General features: G+C 43.9%; 1 protein-coding gene across 7 annotated transcripts in view; it reads right to left on the bottom strand.

Annotated features, from left to right (window-relative positions):
- Positions 1–902: 902 nt before the first annotated feature.
- DYRK1A (dual specificity tyrosine phosphorylation regulated kinase 1A) overlaps positions 903–25,081 on the bottom strand; it is a 130,234-nt gene continuing 106,055 nt past the window's right edge. For 6 of the 7 annotated variants that reach the window (XM_040980813.1, XM_040980818.1, XM_040980812.1 and 3 more), the window contains 7 exons: positions 24,181–24,328; positions 20,597–20,883; positions 17,683–17,829; positions 16,043–16,183; positions 8,122–8,428; positions 7,184–7,308; positions 903–4,205 (listed from right to left, as the gene is read on the bottom strand). In XM_040980813.1, the coding sequence (XP_040836747.1) occupies positions 3,585–4,205; positions 7,184–7,308; positions 8,122–8,428; positions 16,043–16,183; positions 17,683–17,829; positions 20,597–20,883; positions 24,181–24,328 (1,776 nt within the window). In that variant the 3' untranslated portion in view covers positions 903–3,584. The remainder of the gene's footprint in view (positions 4,206–7,183; positions 7,309–8,121; positions 8,429–16,042; positions 16,184–17,682; positions 17,830–20,596; positions 20,884–24,180; positions 24,329–25,081) is intronic. The other variant, XM_040980820.1, reaches the window with a different exon arrangement.

Below are 25,081 nucleotides of genomic sequence, written 5' to 3'. Positions count from 1 at the left end.
CAAGTATACAGTGCGTGCTGAGCCTGAGAACTGGGTGTTCGTAATTAAAGGGAAGCCATAAGGGAGCTGGGCACACCGCACCCAGCCTGGCGGCCACACCGCACCCAGCCTGGCGGCCACACCGCACCCAGCCTGGCGGCCACATTCTCACCTTTGTATGTGTTTTAGTTATGTCGCTTATCACAACACAAAAGCTGGGAACCACCACAAACAACTGTCACTTTGTGGGGTCTTACCTAAATTAACAACTTATTACATGGGGCTTCAATATTCATTAAACAAAAATCAATCCCTTCTTAAACATTTAGTAGTGTCACAAAATGTGCTTTTCTAGGTAAAATTCTTGTACCACCCTCCCCAAACAAAAGTTCTCCTTTCTTATTTGTTGCAAGTTCAACTTAATGTAGCTGCCTAAAACTACATTTCTTAAAATGTTGCTTACCTTCTCAAAGCCACCTTCACTTATCTTTACACAGAAAAAAACACAAAATATCAGGTTTGAAACTAATGGGTTGCAGCCGAGTCCTGTGGTGTCCACGGCGGGCTAGGGAACGAGGAATCTTGGCACTCAAACTTCCTGCGGGAGGCAGGGTGGCATCCCACCTCCCAGGTACGGATGTGCTAGCCCTGGGAAGCCCAGAGGAACTCTGAATGTAGCAAGCTTCCAGTGAAATCGGTGTTCAATATACAAGCCAAACCGGCCATTCGGAAGAACTGAGTCCAATGCCTCCAATGAAACAGGCATGCGTGGCGTTCCCGGCCAAGCCCCCACCCTGTCTGCACTTGTTCTCAGCGCGCCTACCAGCCCCGGAGGAGCAGGCAAACCGCACAGCACGGCTTCCACGATGTTTATATTTTTCTTCACTTATTTTTTTTTTTAAAAAAAGCATAGAGTCTGAGGACAAATTATTCAACTGTTTATCATACATAAGACCGCATGACTATAATACAAAGGGGGCTCTTTTTTCATTTAACGTTACAATATACACAGCAAGTCCGGACTAGATCTTACAATCTGAACACAGGTATTTAACCTTTTCCATGCTGTTTATGTTTACAATGCACAGAAGTCCTGTAACCAAACTGTGCAGTAAAGCACACAGACCTGGACTGTAACATAACACAGTATGCAGAAGCATTAGATCTTTATGATTTCCTGTAGGTAAATATCGGTTTAAAAACTGCTTTAGTTTGTGGGGTTTTTTTGTTTTTGTTTTTTTTTTTTTAATTTTTAAAATTTTTTTTTGGTGCTTGCTAAAATGTGGCAACCAGCACAGGAAAAAAAAAATTATGATCCGACCCATACAGTATCTTCACCTTATATTCCTAAACAGCAGTAACTACTGAATTCCTCGTGATATTGCTATACTCAAGATGATATCCTTTTATTCACTGTAAACTACCAAGTTGAAAAAAATCATCCACAGGCTTGACATTGAATTACAAAATAAATATGGATTTCCTGATTAACAACAAAAATTTTTTGTGGTTTATAAAAACGGATATTTCCAAGTTTCATTCACATTTACATAGTTTTAAGCCTTTCTTTTGTCATTGTTTACATATAAAAACCTGCTTTTGTTCAGAAAAAATTGACCTAGTCAGCCACATGGAATTGACCAATAGAAAAGAAGGTGGTGCGGGCTGCGTGCTCCAGCAGGGCTGCCGGCAGAGGTAGATCACTGCTGCTTCGCTCTGATCCTGGACGGGTAAGAGGGCTCATCATTCTCCCATTTCAACCGCTCAGAAGTCTAACACCCTAAAATTGGTCAATTTGAAAGGGGAACACAAATTTAGCAACTGCCAGACTGTGTTACATTAAGGCAGCATAACCTCAACACGAGGCACCTGTTAAACAGCGGCCTGCTGAGCCCGGTCAAGCGTGAGGCGCTCTGCTCCGCTCCAGCTCAGGCTGGGGACCTTGCTTTCAGGTCTGCAAGTGGGTTAATCAGGAATAAGAGACCCGGCCGCTGGCTCTGCAGCTGCTCGGTCCAGGGTCCCTTCACCTTCAGAAGCCTGAACACGTTTAGGATGTAACAGGTGTAATCTGGAAACCAGGTGTCAATCTATCATGTTCAGTACACAGATTGCTGTAAATGTATTGGCTATGGATTCGACAACAGTTCCAGTTTTGTTGAAGCAATAGTACAGCCATAATTTCAACTGACATTTAAAAATGGTCTAGTTACACCTTGTGTCAAAGTGCAGGACTGCTACATTATTGGTTACAGACATCTATGTGCTATAAAAACAGCTTTGGTACAATAAATTATCAAAAAAAGAAAATAAATTTTTGTAAAATTCACAGCATAATTGTGAGGCAAAAAAGCAGTCACATAAAATTCTGCATTTTTTTTAAAATGTTCAGGATGAACAGAAGACATCTTTGTGCAGAAGAAACGGTGGAGAGACCACGTGCCGAGAAAAAGCCAAAGGAAAAGGAAGAAGCAGGAAGGGACACAGCTGTAGCTATTTCCATCAAAGCAAACCACTACCTCTGTGGCCTTCAACCAAGAAGGAAGTCAACTTTATGACACACGCAAAGTGACCTTGCAATACCTTACAATTAGTGGGTCACAAAAGTCTATTCTAAAAGAAAGGCCTCTTGAGTTACCCATTCTCTGTTTTCAGCATTAAGGACTGTCTGCAAAAGCATGTCCCAAAGTGATTGCATCTGAAATGGTAGGCTCTGCAAATCGCGAGTCCAAATCCATAAGGCCAAAGGTTATCCACTCAGCCCTCCCCAGGACTGGCCACGGCAGACCCGTTGATTGCTTCTCAGTGCACCTCGGTTGGGAGCCCAGTCACGTCCATGCCCATCTCCCTGTGGTGTCTGCACAGGAGGCCCGAGGCTCCCGGGTCGCTGCTGCTCCACTCCTCAGCAGGTTCAGACAGGAGAGTCCTGATCCCCGCCACGCAGTGCTCAGGGCGCCTGACCAGCCGGCTCCAGCTGGCCCTGCACACCGCGGCAGGGGTGTGTGTGTAAGCTGGAGGGCCCTCTTCCTTACAGTACTGCATTTCCGTGCCCGAGTGTGTGTTTAGAGGAATTAAAAACCCAAATTTCCCACCCTGCCCCTGCCCCTGACCCAAAACAAAAACAAAAAAGGGGGTAAAAAATAGGGGAGAGGGGAAAACAAACCACCCTTATTCTATGGGGCCCTTTATGCAAATCATGGGCAGTGCCTTTTTATTTTAAAACTAGTTGGCAAATGACCAAGACCAACATCTGAACATTAACTTTTGTTGAATAGAAAGACGAAAAAAAAAAAAAAAAAAAAAAAAAAAAGGAAAAGAAAGAAAAACCCAAAAAACCCACTATGACAGGGATGTGGCAGGTTAAATGGGGAGGTCAAAAGAGAAAACCTCGGAGCTCTCCGTGAAGATGGGTTTGGACATGGCTCTGTAAAAACTTCATTGTCCCTTTGCGATCTTTTCAAGTTAAAAAAAAGTCAGCTTTGCCCTCTTGTAGCGGTTCAGTGTGTTTGTTAATCTCCTTCTGATTCAAGCAGCTTTGCACTTTGTTTTTGGGAAAAAACACCACTTCTATAAAAACACACAAGAAACAAACTCAAGTTTCAATGTAGTCACGAGCTAGCTACAGGACTCTGTTGCACACAAACTCCTGTCATGGGGGACTCTTCTCTGTCAGCCCCTTGCCTCATTGTCAGATGTCCTTCAGTCATGTAATGTGCAGGACCTGTATTAGCAGAAAACTGGTATGTCGGATGTCCAGCTATGCCAGTCTCTTGGCGGGGATTGGAGTAGACGGTCAAATTAACGTCCATAGCTCCATTCTGTCCAAAGTCCAAGGTATTAGCAGCCACTGGGCGGTTCTGGTAGGCCTGATTGCCTTGGTTACCAGTAGAGGAGGAAGATGTCGAGGAAGAAGTCGTTGAGGAAGACAGGGATGTCATGGAGTGGTGACTGTGGCCCACCTCCATTGAATCCTGGGTAGAGGAGCTATTCGTTGGAGAATTGTAGACCCTTGGCCTGGTCCGGTTGCCCAAGGCTTGCTGTCCATGGTGGTGATGGTGGTGGTGGTGGTGGTGGTGGTGATGGGAACTGTTTCCATGGTGATGATGCAATGCGTTCTGCTGAGGGGCTACATGAAAAGTTGTTTCTTGAACGGGATGAGTTTCAACAGTGACTTGTGCAGGAGCTTCCGCGCCTGACCAACCCAGGGGAGCAGGAAACTGCTGACGCACCTGCAAGAGCAGACCACCGCATGTTACTCAGAGCCGTCTCCCAGGGAGGCTCGCACACTCACACGGCATCAGTCAGGAGCAGGGTTTATGAAGCTTTTAACACATTACACAATTCTGAGACAAAGCTGCAGATACATTCCAGAGCAAAAAATGTTACTCAAAAGCTGAATTTTTAAGAGGCTATTCCCCTTTCCCAGGGAATAGTGTTTGACAGGAACTAATAAACTTTCTTAAGAACCAGACAGCATTTCTAGAAGGTCCAAAGATTCTTTGCACTTGCCAGAAGCCCTTCCTTCCTTCATCGTTCTTGTTGCTGACCAGTTGCTTAACAACGCCTCCTCAACCCACAGCTCGTGCTGCTGAACCGGCCTTCAGACCAGCTCCCAAACCTGGCTGCCTCCCTCCATCTCTGCCACCTTTCCTCCTGCAAGCCACCTGCATCTCTTGCCTAGACAAACCAGACTCCCTGCTTCTGTCCATGCACTTCAAAAACTTACTCAACAAAGAGCAGCAGGAATTCAAACCCAACCACTTTCTACATAGTAACCAGGACTCCAGCCTCTGTCTGCCTCCCCTCTCCTGGTACCCTGGGCTCCAAGCACTAAGGACGAGGCGGCCTGCCTCCTTCCTCCTGCCAAGGCCTTTCACGTGCCCTCTTCTGCCTCTGGTGCACAGAGGTACTCCACACTTGCCCACACTCAGGAGCAGTATGTGCCCAAGCTGTTTATGAATACTAATGAACCTCTGTGGATGCCACTGCTGCCACGCCCATGTCACTGCCAACCTGGCACGCAGAATGTCTCTGGCTTGTGCCTGCTGAATGCAATAGACATCCCTAGGGGACAGCCTGAGACCAAGACACACAGGCAGTTAAGCCACTAACGAATGCACACTCTCATACTGTTAAATCAAAAATAAACTTTAGATCTTTATCCTAACACATTTTGGGGTATGTCCATTGGTAAGTTTGGGGGCGGGGGGCTGGATTTACCTGAAGAGCAGAGCCAAGGAGACAGAAGGGAGGGAAAGAGGGGTTTGTGACAGAAACGACATACCTCCCTAGCTGACTTTAACATCAGGACCGGGCAAGGTCAAAGCCAGCAGCGAGCCTCCCACATGACTAGCAGGGGCTCAAGCTCTTGTGCCATCATCTGCTCCCCCGCCAAGTATATTACCAAGGAGCGAGGTGGCAGCAGAGGAGCCCGACTTCAGCGTGTGATCTGCCATGCACTGACCTTCTCCAGGACATCAGTGGCCAAAGAGCTTGACCTACTTCAACACTCCATCCGACAAAGTCATTCTCTGTCGCGGCAGCCTTTATTTTTAACAGCTGATGCTACCTGAGCTTTGTATTCAAGTTTCACTCTAGCAAGGCAAAGAACTGCCAGTAGTTCCCAGTGCAGAATGGTTAGGTGGCCTGAGAACCAACACTGAAGAGACACCACTGAAAACAACACAGGTTAACTGCCATTCTCAAAAAATGCAGCCCTGTTGTAGAGCCCCTTTAATCCCAGGGCATGTTCTAAAGCCCCAGGGAACATGAGGAACTGGCCAGCACCAGCCCCTGCTCAGCCGCTTCACCTTCATCAGCTCTAGCTCACTCACCTGACAGAGACAGTTGCTCTAACTGTATCGTTTAGGAAATAATGACAAGAAAAAACATTTTGAATGCATTTAGTACAGAATTGATCCTACTGTTTTCCAAATATTCTCTGTGCAGTTTGTGGAATCGGTGCATACAAAACCCACACTGGGGACCAACTCAACATGTGATATAGTACAATGACCCTTATGCAGACCTGTCTCCCAAGCAGCCTTTGGGTTGTGTTAGCTTACTGTATTACAGAGGGTGCGTCAGGGGCTTTTCTTGGGCATGTCTGAATGTCAGACTCACCACCCTGAGCTCTGGCACAGTACCAGGCACTGCAGCGGTGATCCGATGCGCTAGGGTGAGTACTGAGACACTGCTGTCACTCTGTCACACTGTTCACAACAGTGCATCACTGCAAACTGAACTATGTCTGGAACTTTCCATCTGCTATGTCTGGACTGCAGCTGACCAAAGGTAAGTGAGAAGCACTGTAAAGCTTCATAAACTATAAGTTATTCAAGTCCCCAGAATGTAAAATCATGACAGGCAATTTTACATCAGTTATCTAAATTGCACATGACATTATTATTTGACCTAACAATTTACCTCATAAATGAACATGTGTACAAAGACTTCTAAAAGTTTCTGGAAAATGAAAAGGTAATTTTGAAGTTCATGTATACTTTTTTCTTTAACAAGAATTTCCCATGAATTTTTTGAGGCTCTCTCTTACTGATGTATGTAAGAACTATTTATTACACCACTGTCTGTGGTACTTAAAAAACAAAAACAAAGACTGGAATTGACAAACATCGGTAATGGGGAAAGAGACACGGCTCACAGACTATCTAAACAGTGGAGTGCTCTGTCCCCTGACAAAGCTGAAATGCTCACGCACTGATGTAAGGAAGAGCTGTAGGGACTACTGCTGTGGCAGCAAGAAATGCTGCCACTGTGACAGCAGCATCTGCTGAGGATGCCAGTTCAAATCCCAGCTACTCCACAGGCACTCCAGCTCGCTGGGAAAGGCCCGAGCACCGGGCCTCCACGCGTGTGGGCAGCACGGCCGAGGGCGCACACTCCCTGTGGTCTGGCCCAGTTCCGGCGGCTGTGCCACCTGAAGAATGAGCAGCAAATGAAAACTCTGTTTCTGTCTTCTCCTCCCTCTGCAACTCTTTCAAAATAAACAAGTAAAACTTAGAGGAGATAAAAAAAGGAGGGGAGAATGCTTAAAAATATATTATCACCATGCGTAAAAACTGTTAAAAGGAGCATACAGTGTGTTCCATCACGAATCTTTAGGACGAATGAGAGTCACCCCAAAGCCCCTGCTGCCAAGGCTCAGGCGTGGCTTGCGACACATGCGGTCAACTGCATGGCAGCTTACCTGGGGACTGTGTGTCTCACAGTCCATGGCCTGGACGGCAGCCGTGAAGTGTCCACCGCTGTGCCGGTGCTGGTGCGTTGGATCTGACCTGGCTCTGCCACTGTTACTCGTCCCTGATGATCCACCTTGAAGACCACAACACAATCAACTGTGACCTCAACACTCAAAGGCCCTGGAGCAGCACCCACACGCATCAAGTGTTCGTCCTCTACTCCACGGCCAAGTCCACATTTAAAGCATTAAAAACTAAACCGAAAGTGTGGAACACAAAGTCATCAGTTTCTATAAATTCTCTCACGTACACCACAGAACCCAGCAGACACAACTGAACGGGATCAATGGTTGGGGCGCGGCAGCTTAAGCTGTCACATGTGATGCTGGCATCACATATGGGCACAGAATCCAAGGGGAAAATTCAAGTTAGTGGATAAGATATTTTCACTTAAAAAACAAAAGTCATTTAGGAGCAAGCATCCAACCCAGTGGGCGAGCTATGCCTGTGGGTGGCTGTACCCACTATCAGAGGTCTCTAGGCCAGGTCCCTGCTGACAGGTGACATGGAAGGTAGGAATGTGTCCCTGTTACCCCCGTGGCACAGTCAGACCACGGCCTGGGCCAGCTCTGACTGTTGGGGGTAATTAGGGAGTGGACCAGTACATAGAACTCTGGCTCTCTGCCTTTCAAATAAATAAAAATTTTAAAAGTTCAAAAAATTAAAATTAAAAACTTAAGGAATAGCTATTTCCAATTATAAGAGGACTTATTTGGTATGTGATTAGGCATGGGAGCTAGCACAGGTGAACTGACTGCGAACTACGAATAACAGACCCAGGAAAGGCACTCCCGTGCCCTCATTCACAAGCTCTGACTGCCACGTTCCGAGGCTGAGTGCTCTGCGTGGAGGCCAGCGCACCGGGCGAGCCCTGGGCGGGACAGACCTGAGCTGGACGACGTGCTGGACGTGGTGCCGGAGGACTGCGACTGCTCCATCGCCGGGCTCGTGGACACACTGTTGCTTGTGTTTGTACCTTCATCTGCTGTTTTCTTGAAAAAACTGTGCTGCAGGGCATAGTAAGGTTGGATTCGAGTTTTGGGGTCATAATCAAGCATCCTTAAAATGAGGTCTTTGAACTTCAAGTAGTCAGCAACCGTATGACCCGATTCCCCAGCACGGCGCCCACCAGGGCCTCCTGTTTCTACTCCAAGAATATTATGAAGTTTACGGGTTCCTGGGGGTTTGTACTCCTGCAAGAGAAAGGAGAGAGAGAAAGGTTTTCTTTAAGTTGGACGAAACTCGAAAAAGCCTACATCAGTGACTTCAGGCATGTCTGAAGAGGTGAGACATGAGGGTCATGAACCTTGAGCTATATCCCTGCATGCTGACACACGCACACTTCGGGGTTAGAGAAACTGAACATAACCTTGAGAACAAAAACGACCATGAAGACCATCAGTCAGGACTCTGCAAAGCCTGACCTGAGCTTGAGAGCCACCACAGCTACAAGCAACTTTCATAAAAAATGACCAAAAGCCAACAGTATGACCGAGGCCCACTGCTGGGTCCTTTCCAGAGAAGTGAGCAGCCTTCGGGCTGGGGGCGGCCCAGAGCCCCTCTCCTGCCTGCCACACGGCCCCCATGGCTGCAGTTCAGGGGAGCACCTCATGGGCACACGGGAAAAAGCACTGAGGTCACTCTGCCTGCCGACAGCAAAGCAACCAGACTGCTCTTTAGAAAACACACGTGACAGCTCATGTGACACCTGTGGGGTTTTCCGGAGACTCATTTTTTAAAGCTATGTAATGGAATAATCCTTAAGAAGTCCATGAATACTGCATTCATTCAGAACAGCATCACTTTTAGTTATGATGCAGAAATTTACAAACTAACGCCCCATGTCAACAGGCAAGAGCAGTCAGGTGAACTGTGAAATCATGGTTGACTGAAACCCACATAAACTTGAGCATTCAAAGGAACCAAAATTAATTGGACTCTAGAAGGAAAGTCCCTCCTAGGAGAGCAAGCATTTTCCCTTGGGAGAAAGTCTTGGGTGGGGCAGAGCAGCAGAGCAAGGATCCTCCACCCCAGGCATGGAGTTAGCAGAGGACCCAGGGCCACGCAGGCAAACACAGACACTCCCACCTACCTCGTGGTCTGGACACGGACACCGCAAAGGGAGTCAATGTCCCAATGCCACCAACACCTAGCAGGGCTGCCACTGTGCTGCTTGCAATGTTGGCATCCCATGGGGTACCATTCATGCTCCAAGCCGACTGAGCACCCTGCTTATGGCCCTAATGGCCTGGGCACCAGCTACCCATGCGGCAGACCCAGACACAGCTCCTGGCTCCTGGCTTCGGCCTGGCTCTGTGCTGACCATGTGGCCACCTGGGAAATGAACCAACCATCCAGAAGATCTCTGCTACCCTCTCTCTGTGTAACAGACTCTGAAATAAGCAAGCAAATCTCAAAAGAACTTTTTACAGAAGTATATGTAAAACAAACCAGCTAAACTACAAAGACAACTGGCTGAGCCTGATCAGAGGCCTGACCATAAGAAGCACAACTCTACACAACAGGAAACATGACTCACTTCCATGTCAATCGCTGGCTTTTAAACACAAAGTGTGGTATACTTAAAAAATGAAAGACACATGGACAAAATAAAATTATGGGAAAAAAAAAGGATCTGCTACAAAATGGGAAGAGTAGTTAATACAAGGTGCTCATTTTATTTTTATTGGAAAGGCAGATATACGGAGGAGGAGGAGAGACAGAGAGGAAGATCTTCCATCCAATGATTCATTCCCCAGGCAGCTGCAACAGCCACAGCTGCACTGTTCCATAGCCAGGAGCCAGGAGCTTTTCGGGTCTCCCACACAGATGCAGGATCTCAAAGCTTTGGGCTGTCCTCAAGTGCTTTCCCAGGCCACAAGCAGGGAGCTGGATGGGGAGCAGGGCCGCTTGGATTAGAACCAGTGCCCACATGGGATCCCAGTGTGTGCAAGGTGAGGACTTTAGCTGCTAGGCTACTGCATGAGGCACAAAAGATGCTCATTAATTATGGCCCAGATGTTGAAACTGCCAGAAAGGCATTTTCAAGTAACATAAAACTTTAATTCAATCAGAAATGTGGACAATATTTTTTGAACATATTTATGAATAGAAGGAAAATTTCAGAAGAAAAACATCTGAGATTTTTCATTTGAGGAGAGGACAAGTAGAGGGCTGGGACTGTGGTATGGTAGGCTAAGCCTCTTCCTACAATGCTGGCCACCCCTACGGACACCAACTCATGTCCCTTGCTACTCCATCTGAATCCAGCTCCCTGCTATGGCATGGGAAAGCTGCAGAGGATGGCTTAGGTCCTTGCGCCCTTGTACCCATGTGTAAGATCCTAAAAAAGCTCCTGGCTTTAGATCAGCTCAGCTCTGGCTGCTGTGTTCACCTGGGTAGTGAACCAAAAGATGGAAAGGCTCTGTCTCTCCCTCTCTGAAACTCTGCCCTTCAAATAAATTTAATTATTTAAGTATCAAATTTCAAAAGAAAAATTCAGAGAGAACAAGTAGAAAGATAGAAGAAATATACTATCAACAGTTTTAAAAAATGATTAAATTATTTTAACAGCAAACTGAACTCAGTATAAGAAGAAAATTCAGTGACCTAGCATATAAAGAAATTATACAAAACAAAAAACTCAAAAAGGCAACAGAATTGATGAATCAGAAATGGTTGTCAGTAAGTCCACCAGTTCCAAGGGGGATAGACAGAGTTAGTCTCTACACAGCTCATCCAAGGAAACACCACAGATGCACATTCTAAAGACAAACAGTCAAAGGTTCAAAAAGGCTAAGGGAGAAGTCAACAGAACAAATGGGAAGAAACACTAAAAAGCAGTGGATAAACCCGAAAGGAGGTAGAAAGAAAGGAACAGGATTATCAAGAGTGGACAGGACAGCACAAGTAAGTTATAAGCACAAGCTCCCAGGCTCAACCTCCCTGTGGGCGTGGCCAGAATTCAGCCCCAAGGGGCAGGCGTGTTCACGTGCATACCTGTACGTGCACACACAGGAGGTAAGAAAGCTGGGACACTGCAGTTAAATTAGATAAATGTCAAAGGTCAACATGACTGAGCACAAAGTTGGGCTTATTAAGACATAATAATATTAAATGACATACACCTATTAATACAGAAACTGGACAAAACCCAAAAATGTAGATGAAGACTTACAAAGTGACACACATGTATACACACTGACACACATGTATACACACATGTACACATGTATACTCACATGTACACACATATGTACACTCACAGATATAAAATGTGCAGAAAACAAGCACTTCAATGTCTACTGATATTATTTTAAACAAACATAAATAGTAATTCTTGGGAGTATAAAACATTCACCACAATAAATCACACCCAGGCTTATACAACAAGGCACAATGTATGTTAAAGGAGTGCAACCATAAGCTGTGTGATCTGAATCAGTGACATTTCTAGAAAATCGCAGGTTAAGAGACCACACAGGAAATCAGAAGCACTTTGAAGTGAATGACAGTTAAAACAAGTCAAATATAGCAGGATGCAGCTAAGGCAATGCTTAAGAGGGACATTTATAGCATGAATGTTCTAAGAAGAAAAGCTTCACGCAATATCCTTAAATTTCCATTCCATGTTTAGAAAGCAGCGTGCTCTGATCTGACTTTCTGCTATACCTGGGAAGGCAACATGTATGTCAGACATCAGAGGAGTAAGCCAGCAGGTACAAGATTTCTTTGTCACTCTTCAATATAAGAAAATACTTAACATGTAAGTAAATAAAACAGCATCCAATTTTAAAACCTTGCAAATAAACTGAACAAAATGTAAGACTGTTGCCCTGAAAGCTAGAAAGCATCAATGAGATCAATGAAATACATAAATGGAGATAATGCATGTGGACAGATCAAAAGATCTAATAGTTGGATGATCATTTGCTGAAATGGATCCTCAATGCAATCCAAATCAAAATTCTAGTGCAATATTTGGTAAACATCTACAAACTTGTTCTAAAATATGTAAGTATGTGAAAAGACCTAGGAAATCAACATATTTTAAAACAGAAGAAATGCACTATTAAACTCAAGACTCAGTATAAAGCTACAGTAATAACACTGTGGCCTTAATGGTTTAAGGATAGAGACAAATCAATAGAACAAAATAAAATAATTTGAACAAAAGTGCCATATCAGGGTTTGTGTAGTGGCACAGTGCTTCAATCTAGTCCTGCAGTACTGGTATCCCATATGGGTGCCAGCTGGAAAACTGGCTGCTCCACTTCCCATACAGCTCTCTGCTAATGCCATGGGAAAGCAGTGGAGGATGGCCTATGGCCTTGGATCCCTGTACCCATGTGGGAGCCGTTTAAGAGGCTCCTGACTTCAGATCAGCCCAGTTCTGGCTGTTGCACCCATTTGAGGAATGAATCAGTAGATTGAAGAACTCTCTCCGACTTTCAAGTGGAAGAAACATTTTTCCTTTAAAAGTATCAATCAAATTGACAGGAAAAGGCAACTGTTTTCCTTAGTTAAAAACTATATATATGCTTATTTGAAAGGCTGTATCCAAAGCTGAGAGAGAGAGAGAGAGGAGAGAAAGGGGGCAGAGAGAGAGAGAGAGAGAGAGAGAGAGAGGAGAGAAAGGGGGCAGAGAGAGAGAGAGAGAGAAAGAGAGAGGAGAGAAAGGAAAAAGAGAGAAACTAAGAGACCGAAACCACGCAGCCTCTGGTTCAGTTCTCAGATGGCGACAATGGCCAGGGCCAAGCCAGGTGACCCGCATGGGTGCAGAGGCCATCACCCACTGCCTTTTCCTTCCGTAAGCAGGTAGCCAGAGAGGAAGCACAGCACTCCAGTGAGGGAAGCTGACACTGTAAACAAAGTAATGGCTGTAACTACCAAGGAAGAATATGGGGGAAACTGGCTTCAATTTCTTTACCTTAATCCATACTCAAAAATTAACTCAAGATGGACCCAGTATTCTAATCATAAAAGCAAGAATAAAACTTTAAGAAAACATAAGACCACCACAGGTAGAATGATAAAGATTTCTCAGCGCCGTAACGCATTATCTGTTTTTTAAAACTTGATGAAAGTAACACTAATATTAGGAGTTTCTGTTCAAAGATACCACAAGGCAAGGTTGACAGCGTGGGAAAATGCTGACATGTAGTGACTAGGGACTTAAACATTAAGTCTACATGAAGAACTCTCACAACTCAAACAACCAACAGTTAGACAAAAGATGACAGCGGAATATCTAATTGGCACAGGAAAATACCAGCCACTACAGGGCAAACACAACAGCTACAACCTGATAAAAGACCAGCTGTATCAAAGGATAAGGAATTCTTCATAGATCATGAACATATAGTAACAACCAACCAACTTCGGAGAACTTCAACACTATGTACAGCAGCTGTCATCTGGGCCCCAGACATCCTGTATCAGAAGACTTGATCTCAGTCCCAGCTCTACCACTTTCAACCCAGCTTTGGGGGTGGGGGTGGGGGGGATGGCCAAGCACCTGGATGCCTGTCAGCCACGAGAGAGAACCAGACTAAGTTCTCGGCTCCCAGAATTTTCCAATAACATGAAATTTTAACCATTAAAAATCAATTTTAAAAAGCCTGAAGGGCTGCTCTTAAGACCTTCCAGAGAAATAAAAACATGCACATAACAAAAGGCATGCAAAAATGCTTTCAGGAGAAGCCTTCTTCCTAACAGTCCCAAACCAGAAATAACCCAAACGCTCACCATGCCAACACAAACACATGTTACACAGATATATTATTATTCATCCAGTACAAAAAACCATGTAGCAATAAAGTTATTAGAGACATAATGTGAATCTTCTAAACTATTAAGTAAAAGAGATAAAATAATAAATACTGTAAGATTCCACTGATTCAAATGACTGTGAGTAGGGACACTAAGCTGTGCTGACGGAAGTGAGAAGGCAGGAGTGAGTGCACCCCAAGCCCACCACACCTGTGGAGGTGATGGGCTCCCTGACCTGATCTGCTGTGATACAGACAGGTTCAAATCCAAGAAACACAGCCATAGAACATATAGCTCTATGGTATATAAATTATTCTTAAAAAAAAAAAACACTACTTAAAGTCTCTCTTCTTTATCCTTTCCCTCACTAAAAGACATAGTACAGATTTTGCTCAAACAAAACTCTAACATGTACTTTTAAAATAAAAGTTAGAAGTAAAAATAAAATCATTGTGCAAGTACACAATCAATGATAATGTACACACATCTATAGCTCAGGTTAAAATTCCTAGTGCATGTTCTAGAAAGCAACTACTTGAGTATGGGTTTTATTGTTCAAAATTTTTGCTAACAGAAATTATTCTAAGCTTCAAAAACACTGAGTCAATTACTGAGTGAAACTAGAGAAATCCCACAAAAACCTAGTTAATACGTACTCATGTAGATCTAGATACCCACTTTGAACATACAACAGGGAGGGGCCAGTGTTGTAGCAAAACAGGTTAAGCTGCCACCTGCACCGCCAGCTCCCATACAGGCACCACTTCAAGATGGACCCAATTGCTCCACTTTCCATCCAACTGCCAATGTGCTTAGGGAAGCAACAGGAAGATGGCCTTACTGCTTTGGCCCCGGCAGCCACCAGCATGCTGGCCTCAGGCTCCTGGCTTCAGTCTGGCCAAGTCCTGACCACTGTGGCCATCTGGAGACTGAGTCAAGCTCCCTCTCCATCTCTCTCTTGTTCAATAAATAAAATAAATATTTAAAAAACATTAAAAAATGGGGAAAAGACCAATAAATTCAATGCTGAAAAGACCCAAAATGAGAGTCAATAGTAATTTTTCATAAGAAAGAAATTTGAGAGATGAAATACATAAATAAGCTGTAAAATGTACAATTACATATCTGTTTTTTTAATATTCTAAAGCATATCATTTGGCACTAATATTTAAGGTTCCCTAAACCATACCATCATCATCCAGTTCACTAAAAATGACACCTGGTGGCAGCATCGCCAAAAATGCAGGAAGCAAATAACAATCCTTTAGATCTCAAAATGAAAGCCTGCAATGGAAAGGTGATGCTGCAGCTCCACGTCTGTGCATATAACATGCACCATGCTCAACCCCTGCTTATGCACTACACTCATCTGATACTGCAAGCAAACCAGGTTACAAAACAGACACGAATTTATAGCTATGGGAGATAAAAATCAACATGAAAACTGCCATTTCTGTTACTGAAATAGTTTAAGTATCTGAAAAAAGCCCTAAGATAAAACAAAATTTCTAAACCCACCAAATTAAAAACAAAAATTCTAAACATTTTAGAAATGTGAAAGTCCTTCAATCGGGTCATTGGGCTAAGAATTGCAAACCTTTTCAACAGATCAAATATCCCAACAAACAACAAGAAACAACCACAGGTAGCTCAAGCCAAAAGTCCTTGCATAGTTCATCAACTTAAACAGAGCTCAGCAGTCCCTGCAAGCGTGACCTCCCCCACAGCTGGGGGGTGTATTACTAACTGTGACCTGACTACACGCCCAGGCTAGCAGCAACACGGGGAAAGTTCCAGGTTCTTCTGCTCTTCAGGCATCTCCTACTCCAGCTCTATGACTCCTACAACGGAGTCTCAAATGAGCACCCAGGCTACTAGGCAAACACTGATCAAACTGCATTCAACTTTTGAACAAATGTCTATCAATCAAGCAGTTAAAACTGATTTCAAGTAAATAGAAAAGAAGCTATAAAAAGACAGTGTTGATGAAAAAGTAATAAGCTCAAAAAATAAAGTGTCTCTAATTTTAATTTTACCCGTTTTCCATCTTTGGTCTTCTTTAAGTTCCAAGTGCCATCTGGCAACTTCTCAAAGAACTTTCTTGCTTTTGGTGCTTGGTCAAGTATATGAGCAGGTGGAATACCCAGAACTTCCACTATTTTATTCATCTGATCTACCTGTATTAAAAACAAAAGCAAAAATAAAGCCTATAATTTCTACTGTAACCTAACATGTGTTCATCAATTCATTTACTTACCTATTCATTCATAAAGATTAAATATTCAGTATCTCCTATGTGTTAGGCACTGAACACATAGCAAACAACATAAAGAGACATAAAATTCCTGTTCCCTAGCAATTGAACACCCCACAGAAGGTACAAAAAATCCTCTCTCTCGCTCTCTCTCTCTCTCACACACACACACACACACACACACACACAACATATGTAAGATGCAGTTATGTCATGAAGCCCTGGATACAATGGGGAACAATAAGGAAAGATGGGAAGAGGCTGTGAAGTCCCCATTCTAGGAGTTGTAAACCACTGTCATTGAAAATCTAGAGGCGTAAGACTGGACCCAATGCTTTCCTAGAAAGTACAGCATCAAACACCCCAATCCTGAATGTCTACCATATGCTAGACACCATGCTCAGTAGAACAGAGCAGTGAGCAAAAGACAAAACTCCTGCCAAAAAGACTATCAGATTGGGAAAGAGAGCAACCCTAACCAATACTAGTCATCCTTCGCTTTCCCGGGGGGGGGGGGGGTACTGGTTTCAGGACACCCTAAAAACACAAATAAAAAACTTGGGTTTCACCATGAGTGACTGGAAAGTTACTAAAGTTTCATGTGATCTTAACATTGCTTAAGCCCAAGAAAGAGACTAATGTACAGGATAGACTTATTATACAAGTGTGAAAACAAACAACTTCTATGGCAGTTGCTATTGCTGAATTGAATTAAGTAAAAGAATGAATGGGAGGGCCAAGCTTCTGTTGAAGCAGTGCAGCACCAGTGAACGGCACCAGGCACCCTGGGCTGGGAGGTGCCTTTCCACTCTCCCTTACCAACGGAAACACAGAGCAACATTTACAAAAGACAGTTTTTCTTTGAGAAACCAAAGACAAAAAAACAAAAACAAAACAAAACCTCAATTTTTTTCTGACTGCAGAGGAATTGGGTCTATATTAACTCTAAGTGTCTACCTCTGTCTTCCACAATCTCTGAAACAGATCGAAAGCCCTGATGGAATTGACTGCGGTCTCTGGAGCCCTCGAACTGACACTGACTTCCTCAGCTCGAGCCTTCATCAACTCCATAACCACACTTCACTTCCGAATCCTACCTCAAAATACACAATGGTGCTTGCCCCATATTTCAGGATAACCCCTGCTTCTTTATTCTCATCTTTAAGTTTTTTAATTCTACTGAATGTGTACAAAAAGACTAAATACACTCTAATTCACTGCTCTTTATCAGCACATTAAAATACTTCCATTCATGTTTACACCCACTGTTAGATGATAACTGACATATGAAAAAAATGGACAACATAAAAGAAAATTCAACCACGCCCTTGCATTTGAGGACCAAGCTGGTTAACAGACATGTCTTCCCTGCCCAGGACATTGAGGTGAGGCCGACACCGACCCACAGCAGGGCAAACCCACCTCGTTGGCACCACTGAACAGAGGCTCTCCCGTGTGCATTTCCACCAAAATGCACCCAAGGGACCACATGTCAATAGCAAGGTCGTAAGGCATTCCCAGGAGCACCTCTGGAGACCGATAAAAGCGACTCTGGATATACTGGTATATCTGAAAGAGATGTCAAAATAACATTAATTCAAGGTGTGTTTATAATTGTGGTCAACACTGGATTAGGAACACTAACATGCTTTAACAGTAAAAAAATGAACAAGTTCAGTTCTGAATTAGGTACGAATCTTTAACATTACAACCAATATTGCTTAAAGAATCAACATTTTTCAATGGACTTTGACATGCAAATACTTAAAATTTGAGCCCTTTCATTTAACCCATCCTAACTGGTAACCAAGACCTGTCTTTAGAAAAAGATGCCTTGTTACAAAAAATATACTGAGTGATTAATTTTTCTATTAATTATTCCTTTCTGCAAGGCCTGATACTTGGTTTAATATTAATTTAACAGTTAAAGTATACTTAACACAAAGAATGTATTTCAGCATGATGAGTCAAATAACCTCAGGGCGATATAATTTAAAATTCAGACACTGGTACTCTGTCTCATAGGTAAATCCCAGAAATGCTGGAACCAACACAGTAACATAACAAGACAATGCGCATTCCACATGGACCGTGGTTCTAATCCTGGCTGCTCCACTTCCAACCCGGCTCCCTGCTCATGGCGTGGGAAAGCAGCGGAAGACAGCCCAAAGCCTTAGGCCTCCTCATCCAGATGGGACACCTGGAAGCAGCTCCTGGCCACCAGCTTCAGACTGTCCCAGCTCTGGCAGTCGCAGCCATCTGAGGAATGTACCAGCAGATGGAATAGTTCTCTCTGTCTCTCCCTCTCTAACTCAACTTTCAAGTAAATCTCAATGACAAAAAAAACCCCTAGAATTATTTTTACATAAGGACTCAACTGGGAGACGTTTTTGACTGATATTTTCTTCTCTATTCCATCCACTTTTACCTCAATTCCAGAAAGAAAATGTAGAGAAAGAAAACCTTAAGATGGCCTATTTTCAGTGAGTTCACCTCTGAGGGTCTTCTCAGGGCAATCCAATCCACTTACCCAATGTACATTTATATCTAGCAGTACGATTAACGCAAAGAATCTTGTATTAAAACAGACACAGAAAAATCCTCCTCTTCCTCCCTTAATACTCATACCAAGTGGCCACGGAGCATCTTGACCTGCTCTGTAAACAACTGAAGACTCCAGCCAGACTGCTGGAGTCAGCTCAGGCCTTGCCAGCCCACTTTCACAACCACCAGGAAGCCGTACAGCTGGAACGGCCCTCCCTGGAAAAGCGCCAACACGACAGCTCACTGCGCCCTGACTGGGAGGCCATTGTGGATGTTCAGGTCAGGAATGTGAAACTGGTAAATCTCTGCCAATATTCCCAAACCCAAAAAAAACTCTAAACTCCAAAAACCACTTCTAGTGCCCAAGCACTGCAGAAAGGGACAGTGCCTCCCATTTCCACGTTGTTCTGAGCCACCGCGTCACCCTGCTGCTGAGCCTGCCTGCCTGCTCACACAACTCTCCCAAGAGTGTGTCACTTCCTACTGAGCTGGGTTAGAACCGTGACCTTGCCACAGGGCTATGCACCAGAATTCTCCAAGAAATTAGTCTCTGAAACACACCTGTGCTGCAGGGCCAGTCCATAGATTCTGGAAAGGAACTCCCATGCAACTAAACCTTAACCACCCAAGCAAAGGGAAGGCTGGCTCAGCTGCACTGACAAGAGTTCAATAGAGGACAGAACAAATGATTTGATTTAAAGAGTTGAAAATATATTCAAATTACTCAACACAGCATAGATTTTTGCCATTGATAAACTCATATCCTGTATTAACTATTGCTTTCTAATGGGCATTTGAAATTGCAATTACTAAAAAGCATTGCAATGACCTGTAGCATTACTAGTCTGACAGACAACTCTGCCTGATGGCCACAAGCTTGGTGACTCAATCAATCTGTTCTATAGAAAGCCTGGCCAACAGCTGGGTAAGATAAAAAAAGTTCACAATGTTAGAAAAACAACAGAGGAGACACTATGAAGTAGGAACATTTGAATATTAGCTTTTTAAAGAAATATAATAAAAAAAAAAAGGAGAAAACTAAAGAAACACAATTTCAGCACTTTCCAACAAACCTAACGGTTTAAAAAATGGATAAAATGCTAACAAATAAATCTTTTCAAAAGAGGGCTTCAATGTTACACGGAAAACACATTGTTAAAATTTATTTTCATAATGCCAGCAAGAATAGGAAGAAAAATTTGCCGTCCTATATCAGCCAGACAATTTACCATGATGGACACGCCTGTTGTTAGCACATGTCAGTTAGGACATGTGTCGAAATTTATTTAAATTCTAAATCAGTAGAGGAGAACTATCATGTGAGCTTATCAACACAAGGGTGTCTATCACTGCTTGATCCCTAGACCATGAACCACACCTAAGGAGAAATAACCTGCACCTTGGGGTTTGCTAAATCCATCGGTTCTAAGGGGAACACACTGACTCTGACCTGGGTTTTTCCAGTGTTAGAATGGCCACAAACTGATACTCAACCTTCTGACTGATACAGCTAAAAAATCACCTTACATCCAACCTCTCACCTTCTTTCCTCTTCCAGTATTTTAACATACAAAAAGTATGAAATACTTTGAGAAATCATTAGTTCCAGATTCAAAGTACTGTTATTTTAGTTTTAAAAGGAATTTCTTCAGAGTACCAACATAAGGTAACTCAGGCACTCCGTTCTAAAGACAAATAACCATCGTCCACACATGAGCAATCCCATTTTTCCTCGAACTGCACTGCTCTACCTCGTGGTACTTGAACACACAAGTCCTGACATGATACTTACCCTCTGCCCCAATTGACAAGAACTGCCAAAGTCAACAATCTTGATCGCACTGCGTTTGGGGTTACAAAGCAGGATGTTCTCCGGTTTTAGGTCACAGTGAATGATACTGAGTTCTGGAGTTGCAAGGAAAAGCAGTGCAGTGCACATCTGTTGTGCAAACTTGCGTGTAAGGTTCAAGGAGACTCCTCGGAAATTGGTGTTCCGCAACAAATCATAGAGGTTGTAGGACAGCATTTCGAAAACTAAACAGAGATGGTTTCGAAACATAAAGTGACGTTTCAAATGCACTGCAAGAGAGGGGGAAAAAAGGTTCGTTTTAAATGATACACTCCAATGAAATGAGTGTGATGCACTCACTCACGCATGTGCATCCAGGGCATGACACCAAGTGCAGAGGAAAGCCCAGCTGAGCTAAGAGATCGGCTTTATTTAGATGAGCTAACAGTTGTGCTGGATTAAATGGGTGCAGTGTCTGCCATACATACAAAAACAACAACTCAGATGTAAAATTCAACTGCATCAAACTACCAGATGAACAAACAATGCAGAGCACACTTTCAAAACTTTACCTTGTTTTAAAAGAAGTTTTGTTTCTGAGAATGCTACAACGTGCTGAGTATTAAACGCAAGGTTGAAGAAAGCTCTAACTCAAGGCCCAAGAGATGGCTCAACTGGTTAATCCTCCACCTGCAAGCATCAGCACCCCACATGCCTGCCAATTCAAGTTCTGGCTGCTCCACTTCCCATCCAGCTCCCTGCCTGTGGCCTGGGAAAGCAGTCAAGGAGGTTCCATAGCCGTGGGACCCTGCACCCTCGTGGGAGACCTGGAAGCAGCTTCTGGCTCTTGGCTTTGGATTAGCTCAGCTAAGGCCATTGTGAGTTAGCGAGTGAACCAGCGAATGAAAGCTCTTTCTCGGTCTCTCCTCTCTGTAAATCTGACTTTCCAATAAAAATAAATCTTAAAGCACAAAAACTACTCAACCATATTGGTCTCCTCTTCCTTTTTTTTTTTTTAAAGATTTGTTTATTTTTACTGCAAAGTCAGATATAGAGAGAGGAGGAAAGATAGAGAAGGAAAATCTTCTGTCTGATGATTCACTCCCCAAGTGAGCGCAATGGCTGGTGCTGTGCCGATCCGAAGCCAGGAGCCAGGAATCTCCTCCAGGTCTCCCACACAGGTGCAGGGTCCCAAAGCTTTGGGCAGTCCTCGACTGCTTTTCCAGGCCACAAGCAAGGAGCTGGATGGGAAGTAGAGCTGCAGGGACTAGAACCGGCGCCCTTATGGGATTCCGGCACATTCAAGGCAAGGTCTTTAGCTGCTAGGCCACGCTGCCAGGCCCGGTCTGCTATTTCTTTAAAAAAAAAAAAGTAACCTCAAACTGATGGATGCAGCTTCTGACTTTTTAACTTGGATTTTGCACAGAATGGGTGTTACCGAGTCTGCTCTCTACCTACACTCAACTTGCTTTTAACTAGAGCATAACAGATAAAAAAGAATCCAGGTAGGCAGTAATGCTATACGCTAAAGATGCAGAATTTTAAAAATTATTTATCTTAGAGACTGAGAGAGGAGAGACAGCTACTAGCCACTGTTTCTGTCCCCCAGCGTGTCACCAGCTGCAGCTGGACCAGGCCCCCAGGGCAGGTCTCCCAGCCTGAGAGAGCCAAGCCAGCCGTTCCCTCTGCCTCCCCGAGACAGCATCAACAGGAAGGTCGGATCCACACGAACCGAGCACTCCGGGATTTACCTAAGCTGAACATCTGTTCCAAATATTTTTTTAAATTGACAAATGAAATATTGCAAAACTTTCAGAATTAATTATACCGATTACCCTAAAAGATGACAGCCATTATTCTTTAACTGAGTAGCTCACATTTTTTGGGGGACTTTTACTCTGACAGCCACGTTTTCTTTCAGTAAGAAAAAAAACTACAGTAATGGCATTAATGTTTTCTCTGCTACATAAGCAAAATATATGCAAATGTGAGGAAGAGGAGGGTTAGCCCAGAAATCTTTTCACTCTAAGTTAAGCATCGTCTCCTTGAACAGAAATGGTCTCAACTCCTACTAAGTTAGAAGTAAGAAACAAACAACAGAATTTCAGCAAGTGTGAAGAAAAAAAGATTTCAAAAGACAAATATTGTTACTAAGGATTCACGCTGTAATATTCTTACTGTTAATGTGCAAAGAGGTGAATTCTAAGTGAAACCTAACCTAGACGGCTAAAGATCTGCTGTGCAACTCAACTAGTTGGAGAGATCCCCTTGCTCTTTAAAAAGAAGTTTTGCAAATGAAATTTAAACTTAAATATATCAACCCAGAAAAGCATCTGTGAACCCTGAGCTGCAATGCGCCCACAGGAACCTCTATAACCTCCAGGTGCAAAGCTCAGGATCTCAGAGCTGCAGGCATGCTGACATGGCAGGACTGGCTTCCCTGGTCACACACCACACAGCACTGTCTGACAATCACTGACATCTTAGATGTGATTAAAACAGCACTGGGCCTGGCCTGATGGCCTAGAGCTAAAGACCTTGCCTTGAATGCGCCAGGATCCCATATGGGCGCCGGTTCTAATCCTGGCAGCTCCACTTCCCATCCGGGAAGGCAGTCGAGGATGGCCCAAAGCCTTGCGACCCTGCACCTGTGTGGGAGACCTGGAGGAGATTCCTGGCTCCTGGCTTCGGACTGGCGCAGCATCGGCTGTTGCAGTCACCTGGGGAGTCAATCACTGGACAGAAGCTCTTCCTCTCTGTATATCTGACTTTGCAATAAAAATAGGTAAGCCTTAAACTTAAAAAAATAACATGAAAGAAGGTCTATTACATGTTGTGTGCTTATGGCGCCTGGCCCTCACTTGAGTATTTTCCTAATGCCTCTATGCCAAGCTGCGTTTTTAGGAACAAATCCAGGTGTGTAATAAAGCAGAGGCAGATCCAACCCTCATTCAATTCCTGTGACCCTAAGCATGATGCTGCTCTACCACCTTCCTTAGGTAACGACTGCAACTATCACAGGCTGCAGAGGAAAAGGGGCAGGGCAGCCACTCTGTAAGCAGCGCTCTTTCCTGCTGGGGCGCCTTTAGACAGCTCCAGTACCCACCTACTCACCAACAGCCTGGGAGAAGCCGGTTCAGATATCCCCAAGAGGGTCTCTGACCAGGAACAATGCATCAGCTTATACCTAGTACTGAGACCGATTACAGACGGCTGAAACTCTCCAAAAGACAACCCTCTGGCTAAATGGGCATCATTAAAACCAACACATGGCTCTTACGAAATTGGCAGTGAGGCGAGCGCTGAGGGGGAGGATGTGGCGAGTCAGCAGGCAGCACAGCCAACGCTATTCTCACGAATTTCTAAACTACACTCTGTCTGAAACGCACATTCCCTCAGCTTTGGAATATTATTGCCAGGTAAGCTACTTGCACAAATGAATCCGTGCCGCCCTAACAAAAATAACAAGGCCTTTAAAAATGAACTACTTTAAGATAAAATCAGCATATTTTGAGGCAAAATAAGTTAACCATCCACTCAAATTCATGGCCCAGGCTGGGGCCACAGCACGGGCTGCCTGCACTCACCTATGTAGTATTTCATCTCAGTGTCATGTTTGTTCATGAGCTCCAGAAGCCGCACTTCTATCTGGGCTTGGTTCAGAAACGCCTTCTTGTTCTTGATGATTTTAATGGCAACCCATTCTTGTTCCACACGATCATATGCCTTTACCACCTAAGAGAAAAAAACGAGTTATTCTCTGCCTCATTTTGGGAAACGATTTTAACAACAGTGGACAATTCACCTGAACTGTACATTTACCTCCCTCTCAGTTCATTCTACTGATCTTCCACAATAGAAACCACTGTTATCTGCTTCTATTCAATGTCTTCTATTTACACAGTAACTTTAAAGTCAATCTTACAAAATGAATTTGTCAGCCTTTCAGTAGTACTAATATCTACAAAATATGCAGATTTCTTAATAAAATTAACCTGTTTTCCTCCTTCAGAAATAAATTATGACTACCAGATCACCTAGAAATAGTCAATTCTTTCCTCTTTGAAGAGGTCTAGCAGACATGAAGGCAAACATCTTACACTACACAACCCTACAAGGTTCCACTGCAGAATCAGCAGTTGTCCGTCACTAGGCTCGGATTGGCACTCAGCCGAGAGGCCACAGCCCTCTCAGATGGCTTGTGTCTGAGTCCCAGCTCTGTTTTCAATCCCACAATCCTCCTATTGCTGATCCTCAAAGGCAGCAGTGAAGGCAACTGCCTGGGTCCCTGTGGCTCACATGGGAGCCCCTGATCAAGTTCTGGCTCCTGGGCTTATACCAGGACCAACTGCGTGGGGACATTTGACGAGTGACCTTTGGAAAGAGAATGAGTGAGCTTTCTCTCACAAAAATTTAAAAATTAATTAAAGCTAGTAGCAGCTCATTCATTTGTACAAAATATTTGAAAGTCATTAAGAGTTAAACATG

Source organism: Ochotona curzoniae, unplaced genomic scaffold (assembly GCF_017591425.1).
Source record: "Ochotona curzoniae isolate NIBS_2020 unplaced genomic scaffold, NIBS_Ocur_1.0 contig_3498, whole genome shotgun sequence".
Taxonomy (NCBI): domain Eukaryota; kingdom Metazoa; phylum Chordata; class Mammalia; order Lagomorpha; family Ochotonidae; genus Ochotona; species Ochotona curzoniae.
Note: the sequence above shows the minus strand (reverse complement) of the source record. Positions and strands in the feature narration are given on the sequence as shown.